Source organism: Hippocampus comes, unplaced genomic scaffold (genome assembly GCF_001891065.2).
Source record: "Hippocampus comes isolate QL1 unplaced genomic scaffold, H_comes_QL1_v1.1 scaffold186, whole genome shotgun sequence".
Taxonomy (NCBI): domain Eukaryota; kingdom Metazoa; phylum Chordata; class Actinopteri; order Syngnathiformes; family Syngnathidae; genus Hippocampus; species Hippocampus comes.
Genome location: NW_017806236.1, coordinates 2,489,675 through 2,501,676, shown reverse-complemented (window position 1 = coordinate 2,501,676; position 12,002 = coordinate 2,489,675). Strand labels below are relative to the sequence as shown.

Here is a 12,002-nt window from a genome sequence, read left to right as displayed (position 1 = left end):
AGAGAGAGAGAGAGAGAGAGAGAGAGAGATTTTTAGGCGTGGTGTCAATTCCTCGTGGTTTTTTTTTTCGTCCCAGTGGGCTTTACTGTATTCATCCTCCAAACCCATTTTGCTATACTGCTGTACCTCACCACTCAGCCTCCGCTAACTTGGTCTCCCTCTGCCTCATCATTAGCGGCCGCCCTGTGTTGAGAAGAGAGTAATCTGAACTATGTGTCCCAGGGGCCCATTCTTTTACTTCCTGCTGTAGGAATAAGCGGCCTATTGATTAGTTATCAGGCTGTAATTGGGCTGCGATCTCCCTCGCCCTCAGATATCCCCTTGATATATGACACTCCTGACAACCAGAGAGGTGGGGGTTGAGTCGGGTGGCGTCTGCTCGCCTGCCAACACTTTACTCAACCAAATGTCTTCCTGACCACACGGATGCGGCTCGTACCCACATTTCTCTCCCCGGGAAGGCTTTTCCAACTCAGTGCCAAGGAAAGATCAGTCAGTCTTTCAAATTATCCAGCCAACAAGAGGTCTAAAGGGACCTTCGGCTCTCTGTAAAGTTTGAGTGCCTGCAATTTTTTCTCATTGAAATAAACTCTGAAATAGTAATTAGACTTTTAAGATGAAAATGGTGCGGCTTACTGAGAAAGAAACTTAAATAAGCCAGGAGTAAGTACACCTTTCGCACGTGGATAATTGCCTCTGAGGGATTTCAATACAAATTGAGGCTCAGGAAGCGGATAAGCAACAGGAAGGGTGTCTCTGCTACTTGTGGAAGCATCCGCATATACTGTGAGTGTGCAAAGAAGTGTGTCTAACTCTTCCTAAGTCTGTTTGTGCTTCTTTTTTTTTTTTTTAAAGAAAAGCTGCAAGATACTTTGCGCTCCTCTCTTGATTTTATTCCACATAGGTTTGGTTTCCCTCCTGATGCGTCTTTGGGTATGCAACTGTGCAAATGTTCACCACTGAGAGGTTTTAATTGTGTGGCAGCTTCATCGACGTCCCACTGGGTTCTCCAGTCAGACCCGACGTGTCAAACCCTCCGTTTAACAGCTGGATTAGCGTTTATCCCTGCCCTCCTCCCCGCCTACTCCTCCGCACCACATTTGATAAACATCTCATTTCCAAGCTCGATATTGCCGTAATCAAACGCACGGCCGTCACGTGAAGCCTCTTCATCATCCCTCGATCCGCCCGCTCCCCCGGCATGCCGACGTCCCAGCGGTGGAATCGCGCTCGTCTGCGAACGTTAATCTAGTGGAGAAGGATCGTGCTGTGAGGTGTGCACTGGCAAAGTAGAGAATAACTGGGGAGGATGAGATTTTAGTGATCTTTCTCCACCCGCAAAACAGCTCCAGAAACAAGGCATTGTCACATGGAGGGGGAAAATTTGCAAATGTGTTTTCATTGTGAGTGCTTGTAAAAATTCTTGTTGAAAGTGCGTCGGCGACTATGGCTGTCCTTGATCTCATGTGAGGACACGACAGGACACAAATCGTTCAGTTTTTTTTTTTTTTTTTTTTTGCATTTCAGTCAAGCAGCAGCGCGTCTGAAACCAGTGCACTTGTAAATTGTAGCACTCCAAGGTATAACAGTGTTTTAGGGTTATAGAAGATAACCCTCCAAAGTCTCCCCAAAGTGCCCTGTGGAAAGTTTTCCAAAATTAGAGCCCAAGACCAGTTCAAACTATGAACACCAAATCGAGCAGGCGTGTCTGTTATGACAGGAAACAGTAACATATAACAGGAAGTCGACCATTTTGGACACATTTCTTGGGTATTTGCCCAAATCTGCCCTAATTGGAAGCATGTATACTAGACAGATGGCTGGGGCGAATTTGCAAATCCAGGGTCACTAAAAATGGCACCAGGTAACCTCGAAGGACCACATGAATGACCTGGCTGTTCTAAAAATAGCTCACCAATGAAGGACATTGTGATTTTCAAGAGTGTTGGAGGGCACACATAGACGAACAACCATTCGCTCTCACAATCACACCTAGGGACAATTTATAGTGTTCCATTAACCTGTCATGCATGTTTTTGGAATGTAGGAGGAAACTGGAGTACCCGGAGAAAACCCACCCAGGCATGGGCGGACGTGCTAAACAGTCGACCACCTTCCACTCATGTCACATATAATTAAAGGTAATTTCATCATTATTTGAGATGTGTGTATCAAACTGTCAGCTCTGCATCAATCAGTATGATACCCACAAAGAAGCTCTCAGTTATGGAATGGTTGCCAACCCTTGTGCCATGCCATCGGATCAAATTTTGGTAAGAATTTTGACAATTGGTGCAAGTATCGGTTATTGCTCCTTTCAGATTGAATTTCAGTTGTAGTCCCGTTCTATGGTCATCACAAAGGACATTGAATTTTGAATCGCAGCAAATATTTCTGGAAAATATGCTTTAATAGTCACACCAACTATTGTAATACTACGCATTAAATGCAGACCACATTGGTCACATGTGCTAATCGGAAATCACACGTATTTAATCAAAAACCCTGCAGAGACGTTCGGCTTTCTGTCCTGTGAACCTTTGTGAATCATATTGGCTGCATTGCTGGTGTTGGCGTGCTGTGTGATGCATGTTGGGGGTTGTTAATGAGGCCGATAATGAAGCCAGACAAAGATTAGCTCAGCTCCCTCACTCTTAATTGATCGCCGCTTGCTCGTGTTTGTTTTCACTAACTTGTATTTTCCGACTCACAAAAAACATGCACTACATTACATTTTCAGATATTGTTTTACCATATCGTGCTTCCAACCAAAACACGCTCCAGCATGTTCAAAATTTAATCGTGTGTGCTTTTTGTTTTAAAATACAGGCGCAGTGTGCCATGCCCTCCGCAGATGACTCAGTTGAGATGCTGCAACTGTCCACCTGGTGTGAAAGACAATAAGCGGATGTGCAGACCAGAGTTTGACACATGTAAGTCTGCTTATTGTGCCCAATTATCAGGTTGAAACCTCCTTTGCGGCAGACACACTGCCAGACTCTGTGTGTGTGTGTGTGTGTGTGTGTGTGTGTGTGTGTCACAGCATGAGTCTCAAGCCAGTTGCATTTGGTCATTTTTGTCAGATACTGTACCTTATCATACACTCCATATATTAGCATTTGACTGAAGAAACAATGTACAGTAAAGCTTTTGCATAGCGAATGATGTAAAGTGAATTCATTAATCCCAGGGTCAAACTTTTTTAACCCTCTCATGCATCAATAATGATAACCTGTAACCTAACACTTTCATCTCTTGTCTAAGTGTAACTAAGCATAAATTAAAGTCTCTGTAAAGTTAATTTGACACACCACAGAAAACAGTGTTGTTAACTACTCTGCCAAATTGAATGATTAAAAAAAGGCAAAGTATATAAATTGAGGGTTCAGAATTTGGAAAAATAAAGCGTTTATCTCTGCTCTCAAATGCCATAAGCTTATCCTCTGAATACAATGAAATTACTGTACACCTCACTCAATGTCAACTGTCTATCAAATACCACTACTCTGAACTGAAAAATCATCTTTCTTATGCTTGTATATAGCTAGATGTTTGAGCCACACAAATAAATCCACATAAAACTTTCTGGCTGGAATAGGTCCCACGAGGTTGAAGCCACAATAACGAGGCACTCTAAAGCAGCCACACCACACCAAGTCTGATGAAAAAAAATATTGTTAAAAAAAGCACCCGTTCTATTGAACACTAGAAATTGTCCCAAGGTGTGAGTGTGAGCGTAGTTGTGTGTTTGTCTCTGTGTGCCTGCGATTGGCTGGCAACCGGTTCAGGGTGTCCCTCGCCTACTGCCCGAAGACGGCTCGGATAGGCTCCAGTACGCTCGCGACCCTTGTTGAGGATAAGCGGATCGGAAAATGGATAGATGGAAAGCACCCCCTCCATGCTTTTCCACCTTTCTCTGTGTGAGATGCATGCACTCACATCCAACAATGAGGCACTCAAAACTGGCCATGCCAGCAGACTATCTGATGAGAAGCTGTATTTTTGGAATACAGACATAGCTACTTAGCTAACTGCACATTACAGTTGCACTGGATAATTACTACTGTGAACGAAAGCACGGAAGTTTGTCATTTAGTTTCGCTAGTTTAGCCATATCCAGAAATCGGGAACACTGAAATGGTGAAAAACAATTTCACTTTATATCTCCATAACTGAATACTGCACAGTTCTTTGTCTTTCCATGTTTTCAGCAACTATCTTGAAACATTTATTGACGCACAGTATTTGAACAATAAAATCTCTGACTTCACTTTACGAGTCTGTAAATAAACCCGATTAGGTAGCACGGTGAAGTGTTGAGCACGTCTGCTTGACACTTGCCTGAGTGAAGTGGGTGAGTTTGAATATCCGTTTGGGAACTTCAGTATTCCCCCGCTCCTCATTGGAACGGTATTATCTGCCAGTGTCTTTTTCTTAAATTGCCCTGTAAAACAGTCTCAAAGAAAAACGCGACGACGTTCGTCTTACTTGGGATTCCAACAGCCGCCTGCGTACTTTCTCATTCTATTACAAAAGACACAGATAGTTAAGACCCTCGCTCATTCTGCTCGCTGCTAATTAAATGTGTCTCAGATGAGCCCGCTGAGCCCACTTGTCTGCGTGTCCCCCCCCCGCCCGCCCTATCCCAACCCTCATTTGGAGTGCCACCAGAGTTTAATATACGGCATTAAGCGGGGGATTGAGAATTAATATGGATCCAACCTCCCAGTCGGAGCGCAACGAGCGATTAGAAGACGTAATCTACGTCATGCAGAAATCCTTTGGTTTGGTTTGTGTCACATTAAAAGTGTGCTTTTTGACTGGTGTGAGCGAGGGTCCCCAAAAATGCACATCGTGCAGAAAACGTCAGTCCCCAAAATCACCACCATTTTTTTTTTTTTTTTTTTTTAGTTGGAGTGACAAAACGTTCAATATTTCATGTGGCATTGCGATATCACCATGTTTACCTTGACACCTCGGTCTTTAATAAACGCTATTTTTCCTCCTTTTCACAGAGCTGCTGTGGCTCCAGCGGGTAAGGATGGAGCTGGTGGGTCAAATCTTACAAACAAGTGGCGCACGTCTCGAGGTAAGTGTGCACCTTGAGGCGGTGCCTCCGGGCAAACAGAACGCAATAAAAGTAAGGAGTCCAGCAAATGTGGCACTTACGAGGAAGCTTTTAATGGATGTAACAATTAGGAATGTCACTGCACCACTAAATCACAGTGAGGTCCGGGAGCGGGGTCATCATTATCAGTGTTCTACTGGAAGGTCACGCTGAGTCTCATTAAGACACACACATATACACACACGCGCACACACACACCCACACACACTGACTGAGGGTCAAAGTTGTGCACCAAAATAGTTGTGAAACTCTTCAATGTCAGGGACACTTTAGGTGCCACGTCATTCCCGTCCTTACCCTCTGCTTCCTCTTCCATCTTTATACGTCAAAAGCTCAAGACTTTTATTCAGATTTGATGAGTCTGCAGGAATAATAAATCAGCCATTTACGGCACTTTCAATGTTGTGATACTTCATCTTTTAATGCGTGATCAACGCGTGCGTGCCAAATATCGATCGCGCGTCGTCAAACCCTTGACAACAATGCAGTGGATAAACACATCCCATGCTTTCTATTGTGTTGGGACTCATAAATATGGTCACGTTCATCCACAGAATGTCTTGCAATACATTATCACAGAATTACGCTACTCACAAAACGTTTGGGAAATGTACTCTCTCCATTTCAAGTGAAATTACAGCATAGAGAATTCAGACATTTGTTCCTGGAGGCATTACGTATGTTTGAAGATTATTGCTGAAAACATGTGCAAAGATGAAGAAATATGTACAGTTGTCAGTTTTGAGCATGCCACTTTAAAAAACATTTAGTTACAAATTACTTCTTCCAAAAAGGAATTGAGTTATTAACTCAGTTACTGCCTTGTAAAAATCAGCAAAGTAATTGGGATTTTTTTTCTATTTTGTTTAGTGTAAACTATATTTATAATAGCTTAATAACTATTAAAAAGTATATATATTTGAACATTTGGCATTTAACTCAACAGATTGAAACTTGCCATATGCATAGAAAAAAATGCATAAAAATTAAATATTGAAAATATGTCATATTCACCCACTGCATTTAAGTGCCAACCGAAGACACACAAAGTACTTTACTGCCAAACAGAGTCCATACACAATTTTGGGGGGGCCTAAAATAGGACCTAGAGACTTACTTTGGTCACTCGAGTCACCCATACTCCACTCCAATAGAACTTGTGCACCTTTGTTTGGGTTCAGTGGTTATCCGGTGATAATCTTCTTGACCGTCTGACTTTTGTGTGACTTTAAAGGCATAGTTTAAAAAGCAATGTGAGAAGTTGTACAATGTCACGGGCACTTAGCTTTAAGTGTGTGGAAAAAATACAGTTGGTCACTCCTTGCCACACACAAAGCGATTGACCCGTACACACAATATCCACTCGCTGCGACTTGTGGTGTTCTTATCAGGAAACAATGCCATATATGCTCACGTTCGCGATTATTTCTTTTTTGAACCACAAACAACATATCATTGGTGTCAAGGAAGAAGTGGATTGACCTTGCCTGGATGGATGGATGGATGGATAGATAGATAGAAAGAGACTCTCCATGCTTCGCTTTTTCATCCATGGGTACATATGAAATTATAGACATAGTAAACTGTTATTGGAAAACAATATAGCTCCTGGATATTCTTTATTGGTACAGTCTGACAGTGGCCAGTTGTTTTGTTTGGAAAGCTAAGCTTCTTTTTCTCCCTCACCATCTACACTGGTTAAACTGTGGCTGATGCATGGATTCCAACTGGCTGTAACCAGAAGCACTCCCAGGTTTCTGAATCAGATCGGTTCAAATCTAGAATGAAACCAGTTGTAAGTAGTTGAAAGGTGAGTCAGTGTAATCGGCAAAAATGTACAAGTTTGTTTATAAAAATGTTGGTAGTACTATATGCCTCGCTTAGCAGTGCTGACAAAGACGGACTGTGCTCTGCATATTCGTACAAGGCTCATTCACCTTTACGGCTTGTTAATAAACACAAGAGCAGGACACTACATTGTGCCATTAGGATCTAATGACTAAATATAAACACATAAAATACAGTATGTCCGCCCTTGTTTCTATTACCAGTCTGCATTTATACCGCGGCATCAGATGGGACACCTTTTCTGTTTAATATTTATTCCGAGGCGACCGAGGGCCCTCTGTTGTACGCTGTAATGAATAAAACACGATGTTTATCCTCCCATGTTTAACGTTAAATCCTCATGAACAGTCACAGGGACCAAGAGAATATTTACTTGTGTTGAGACACTGGGGAGTTGGATTATCTGCAGGCGGCTTTGTAGTTTTCTGAAGCATCCCCTCCCTCCGCCTCACCGACCCCCATGTGACATGTTCCGCAGAGAGTGCTCTTATTTACACTCCGGCCCTTTGTGTATAGGCCTTGTTATTGTTTGCTTTCGGGTGCCTCCACTCGTACGGGATGGGCCTCGGAGACGACACGAGATGATCACGGTGTTCGTTGGATTTCAAAGCATGCGTGCTGCCATTCATCCATTTTCCAATCCGCTTTTCCTCACGAGGGTCGCGGGCGTGCTGGAGCCTATCCCAGCCGTCTTCGGGCAGTAGGTGGGTTACACCCTGATCTGGTTGCCAGCCAATCGCGGGGCACACAAAGACAAACAACCATCCGCACTCACAATCACACCCATGGACAATGAGAGTGTTCCATTAACCTGTCATGCATGTTTTTGGAATGTAGTAAGAAACCAGAGTACCTGGAGAAAACCCACGCAGGCACGGGGAGAACATGCAAACTCCGCACAGGAAAGCCAGAGCCGGAATCGAACCCTGCACTTCTGCGCTGTGAGGCGGACGTGCAAACCAGTTCAGCTGTCCTGCGTGTTGTCATAACATGCTTTAACAAAAGAAGGTATTTTCGTAAGGACAAAAGTGAATAGTTTGCATCTTGACAACCTGCACTTTATGTCCAAAGCACTGGCACTGAATTTCAAATTCCTGTAAAGTGAAAATAAAAGTCTTCTAAACTTGACACACCACAGTGAAGAGGTATAGCTAAAATCAGGGCCGGACTCGCACTCGCCATTGGCATTTTGACTTAGACTAGCTAGCCGGCTCACACGAGTGTGCACAACTGTGCACGTACACAGACCTATACACTGACTCGCAATGCCCTCTGTAACCGAGAAGTCATTGTGTGTCACAACATCCACAGTCAGTGTTTCATGAGATAAAATGCAATCCATGAGGTCTGCTTGACATTGATTGCAAGAATCAAACGTTCTATGCCAACAAGATTCCAATAAAATTTTTCATCCAGACATATCTCCTGACCACACTGGCTACCACATAGGTTTGCCACTGATTTTGATTGGTCCAGTTTGCGGTCTAGAATGTAAATGGATTAATGAGCTGCTCCCTCTAAATTGTGGGCCGGTCTCTTTGGGGAAAAATGGATGAAAATGATATTTAACTTACACCATAACATCCCCGAAAAAGAAACACAGGCCCAACGGGCTTCTGCCCTGAAAGCCAGATGGCCAGACCAGCCCTGAGTAACAAACCTGGCAAATTTAAATAGCTGAAAAAAAACTGAAATAAAGGAAATGAGGTTCCAAAACAATAAAGGATCAAGCTATTCTCTCCACTCTCACACCCTGTGAGGATATCCTCTAAATGTACTAAAACCGCTCAACTTTCAACTGCTAATCAAATAGCACTTATAACAACCTGGAAAAAAGGATGCTACATTGTCCAGAATGTTTTTTGTGCAAACAAATAATTACATATTTGAGCATCATCTTAAAGCCTCCCGTGGCTGGAATACATCATCCATGCGCTCTAAAGTGGCCATGCCAATGTGAAGCTGCTGCCCACAACCTGACATGTCAGACTTTTTTTTTGTGTGTGCGTGTGTGTAAAGAAGCCTGATATTGTTTCTATATTTAATCAACATAGGAGTTATCTTATTATATTTATCATAAAAAAAAAAAATCACTTTAAATTAAAAAGGTCAAAAACTGATGGCTGACAACATTGTGTCCATAAACCGTGTGATGTGGATTTGACCAATTACACAGTCGTGCAGTGAGTTCTGAGTGTCCAGACCTTTTTCTACAGCTTTGCTAACGGACTGTTTTCCAGCCAATCACAGTAGAAAAACAACCCATTCACACTCATAGACAATTAGGGTTTTCAATGCACCTAACTTGATTTTGGAACGAGGGAAGAAAATAGACAAAACAAACGCAAGTATGGGGAGAACATTCTAACTTCACACAGCTGGTCGGAGCTGAGATTTGATTCTCTTAACTTCAGAAGTGCATATCAGTTTACTTTCGGTTGACACCACAACATTTTTATTAGACTGTGGTGGTGTAAATCTGACATAATAGTGACCGCCCTCGCTACTAGGCTATTTAAATTGCACCTGAGAATGCCGTAAGATGTCGTGCAAGTCTACAGAACTGCAAGCCACAATAATTGACATATTGATCAGGTGAAAGCACAAATATGATCTTTTCTGGCGTCTTGCTTCATCATATGCTGGACAAATCTCTGACACATGGCAAAAGTCATTGAACCCTTCACGTGCCTTCATGAATTACTTATTTGTATCAAGAGGGGGCGACATTGGGTTTCTTAAAGCTGTCACGCACTTCGACCAGGGCGCACATGTTCATCTCTGGCTCTTTTGTGTTTGTCAAGCTGTCTTTTTATTGCTGTTATATTTTTATTCCTTACATGTTTTTTTCTGCCCTTTTGAGAGCAACAGCGCAATGCTTTATTCATTTGATATTTACATTTTGCGGTGAATATTTAACTTGTGAAGTGTTGCCAATTGATGTGATTAAGAAAAAAATGCAAATTGCACAAATGCTTTGTGCATTTAACCTCCACAACGTCATAACATGGCGAATAAACAATAGACTTAAATAGCATTACTTTCTGTGCATTTGACAAACGTTTAGCTTTTATTATGCTAATAAGCTCCTGCATCTCATTGGCAGTTTCGCTCAATTTCGGTTTTGTGACGTCACACCTCTTCTAAAATGAGCAACGCTTTTTTACTCTAGATAAAGACAAAAAAAAACAGAAATCTATCAATCCCTGGGTGGGGTTTTCCTTTTTTCTCCACCCTTCCAGCCCATTTCTTCGTCTCCCCTCCTGCTCCTGCTCCTCCTCCTCCTCCAGCAGCAGCGGCAGCGGAAGGCAACTATTTGCCCGGGACACATACGTGAGCTTCCTCAAATTGGCGCGCTAATCCTAAAAGGAGCCATGAAGTGTTAAATGGCAGAAAGAGGCAGAGCGGCGCTCAGACTCACGCACGCCGGGAGAGAGGCTGGGAACACCGCTGCTGCTCCACTGCGTCACATCGAAGGGGAACACATAAAAAAAAAAAATACACCCAAACTTCTCTTCCGAAGCAACTCGGCGCTGCGCAAGTAGTGCGGAGCCCCGGCTGTACTTTCCTTCTTCTTTTTTTTAATTTCCTCACATCCAAATAAATAAAGAAATCAAGCTGGCTCAGTGCGTGTCTCAACAGCCCACTTTGACAGGTGCTCCTCACCCCCTTTGGAGGACTGTCAACAGCAAGAGGATGGCATCAGAGCTGGCAATGAGCAACTCCGACCTGCCCACCAGTCCCCTGGCCATGGAATATGTTAATGACTTCGATCTGATGAAGTTTGAAGTGAAAAAGGAGCCGCTGGAGCCCGATCGCAGCATCAGCCAGTGCAGCCGCCTGGTCGCCGGGGGATCCCTGTCTTCCACCCCGATGAGCACGCCCTGCAGCTCGGTTCCCCCCTCTCCAAGCTTCTCGGCGCCCAGTCCGGGATCAGGGAGCGAGCAGAAGGCGCACTTGGAGGATTTCTACTGGATGACCGGCTACCAACAGCAGCTTAACCCCGAGGCTCTGGGCTTTAGCCCGGAGGACGCCGTAGAGGCGCTGATCAGCAGCAGCCACCCGCTTCAGAGCTTCGACGGCTATGCCAGGGGGCAGCAGTTCGCCGGGGGGGCGGCACCGGCGGGCGCCATGGCCGGGGAGGAGATGGGCTCGGCGGCCGCCGTGGTGTCGGCGGTCATCGCTGCGGCCGCGGCGCAAACCGGCGCGCCCCACCACCATCACCACCACCACCACCACCACGCGGGGGCACACCACCCGTCCTCCGGGTCCCAGTCCGGCGGAGGCGGCGGCGGCGGAGGAGGAGGAGGCGGCGGCGGCGGCGGCGGCGCAGGGGGCAACCACCATCACCATCACCACCATCCGCACCTGCGCCTGGACGAGCGCTTCTCGGACGAGCAGCTGGTGACCATGTCGGTGCGGGAGCTCAACCGGCAGCTGCGCGGGGTCAGCAAGGAGGAGGTGATCCGCCTCAAGCAGAAGAGGAGGACGCTAAAGAACCGCGGCTATGCCCAGTCGTGCCGCTACAAGCGGGTGCAGCAGCGGCACGTCCTGGAGGGCGAGAAGACGCAGCTCATCCAGCAGGTGGACCACCTCAAGCAGGAAATCTCCCGGCTGGCCAGGGAGAGGGACGCCTACAAAGAGAAGTACGAGAAGCTCATCACCACCGGCTTCAGAGAAAACGGGGGCTCCGGCAGCGACCACAACCCCTCGTCCCCGGAGTTTTTCATGTGAGTCTTGGCGTAAAGCAAACACAAAGTTTTCAGCTTTTTTTTTTTTAAACAAACTCTTCATTTCCCGCAGTTTACTAATTTGTGCGTAAAATTACGCATGCGAAATGTCATATGAGGACAAATGTCTTGGCATTTCTGGGTGAGAATGATCAACTGATTTGATTAACTCTAAGGAGGAGTTAGTGGACTTTGGAGTTTAGCTTTGCATCGATTCAGCTTGTCATGGTTTGTGTTGAAATGATTCATCATCGCTTATCATTTACTCATTTTTGTCACCTAATAACAGCAGACGG

The 12,002-nt window shown here is 44.8% G+C and overlaps 1 protein-coding gene across 1 annotated transcript in view; it reads left to right on the top strand.

Moving 5' to 3' along the window:
* The first annotated feature begins 10,046 nt into the window (after positions 1-10,046).
* The window catches only part of mafb (MAF bZIP transcription factor b), a 49,736-nt gene continuing 47,780 nt past the window's right edge, over positions 10,047-12,002 (top strand). Inside the window, exon 1 of the mRNA XM_019857089.1 lies at positions 10,047-11,706. Coding sequence (XP_019712648.1) covers positions 10,673-11,706 — 1,034 coding nt within the window. The 5' untranslated portion in view covers positions 10,047-10,672. The remainder of the gene's footprint in view (positions 11,707-12,002) is intronic.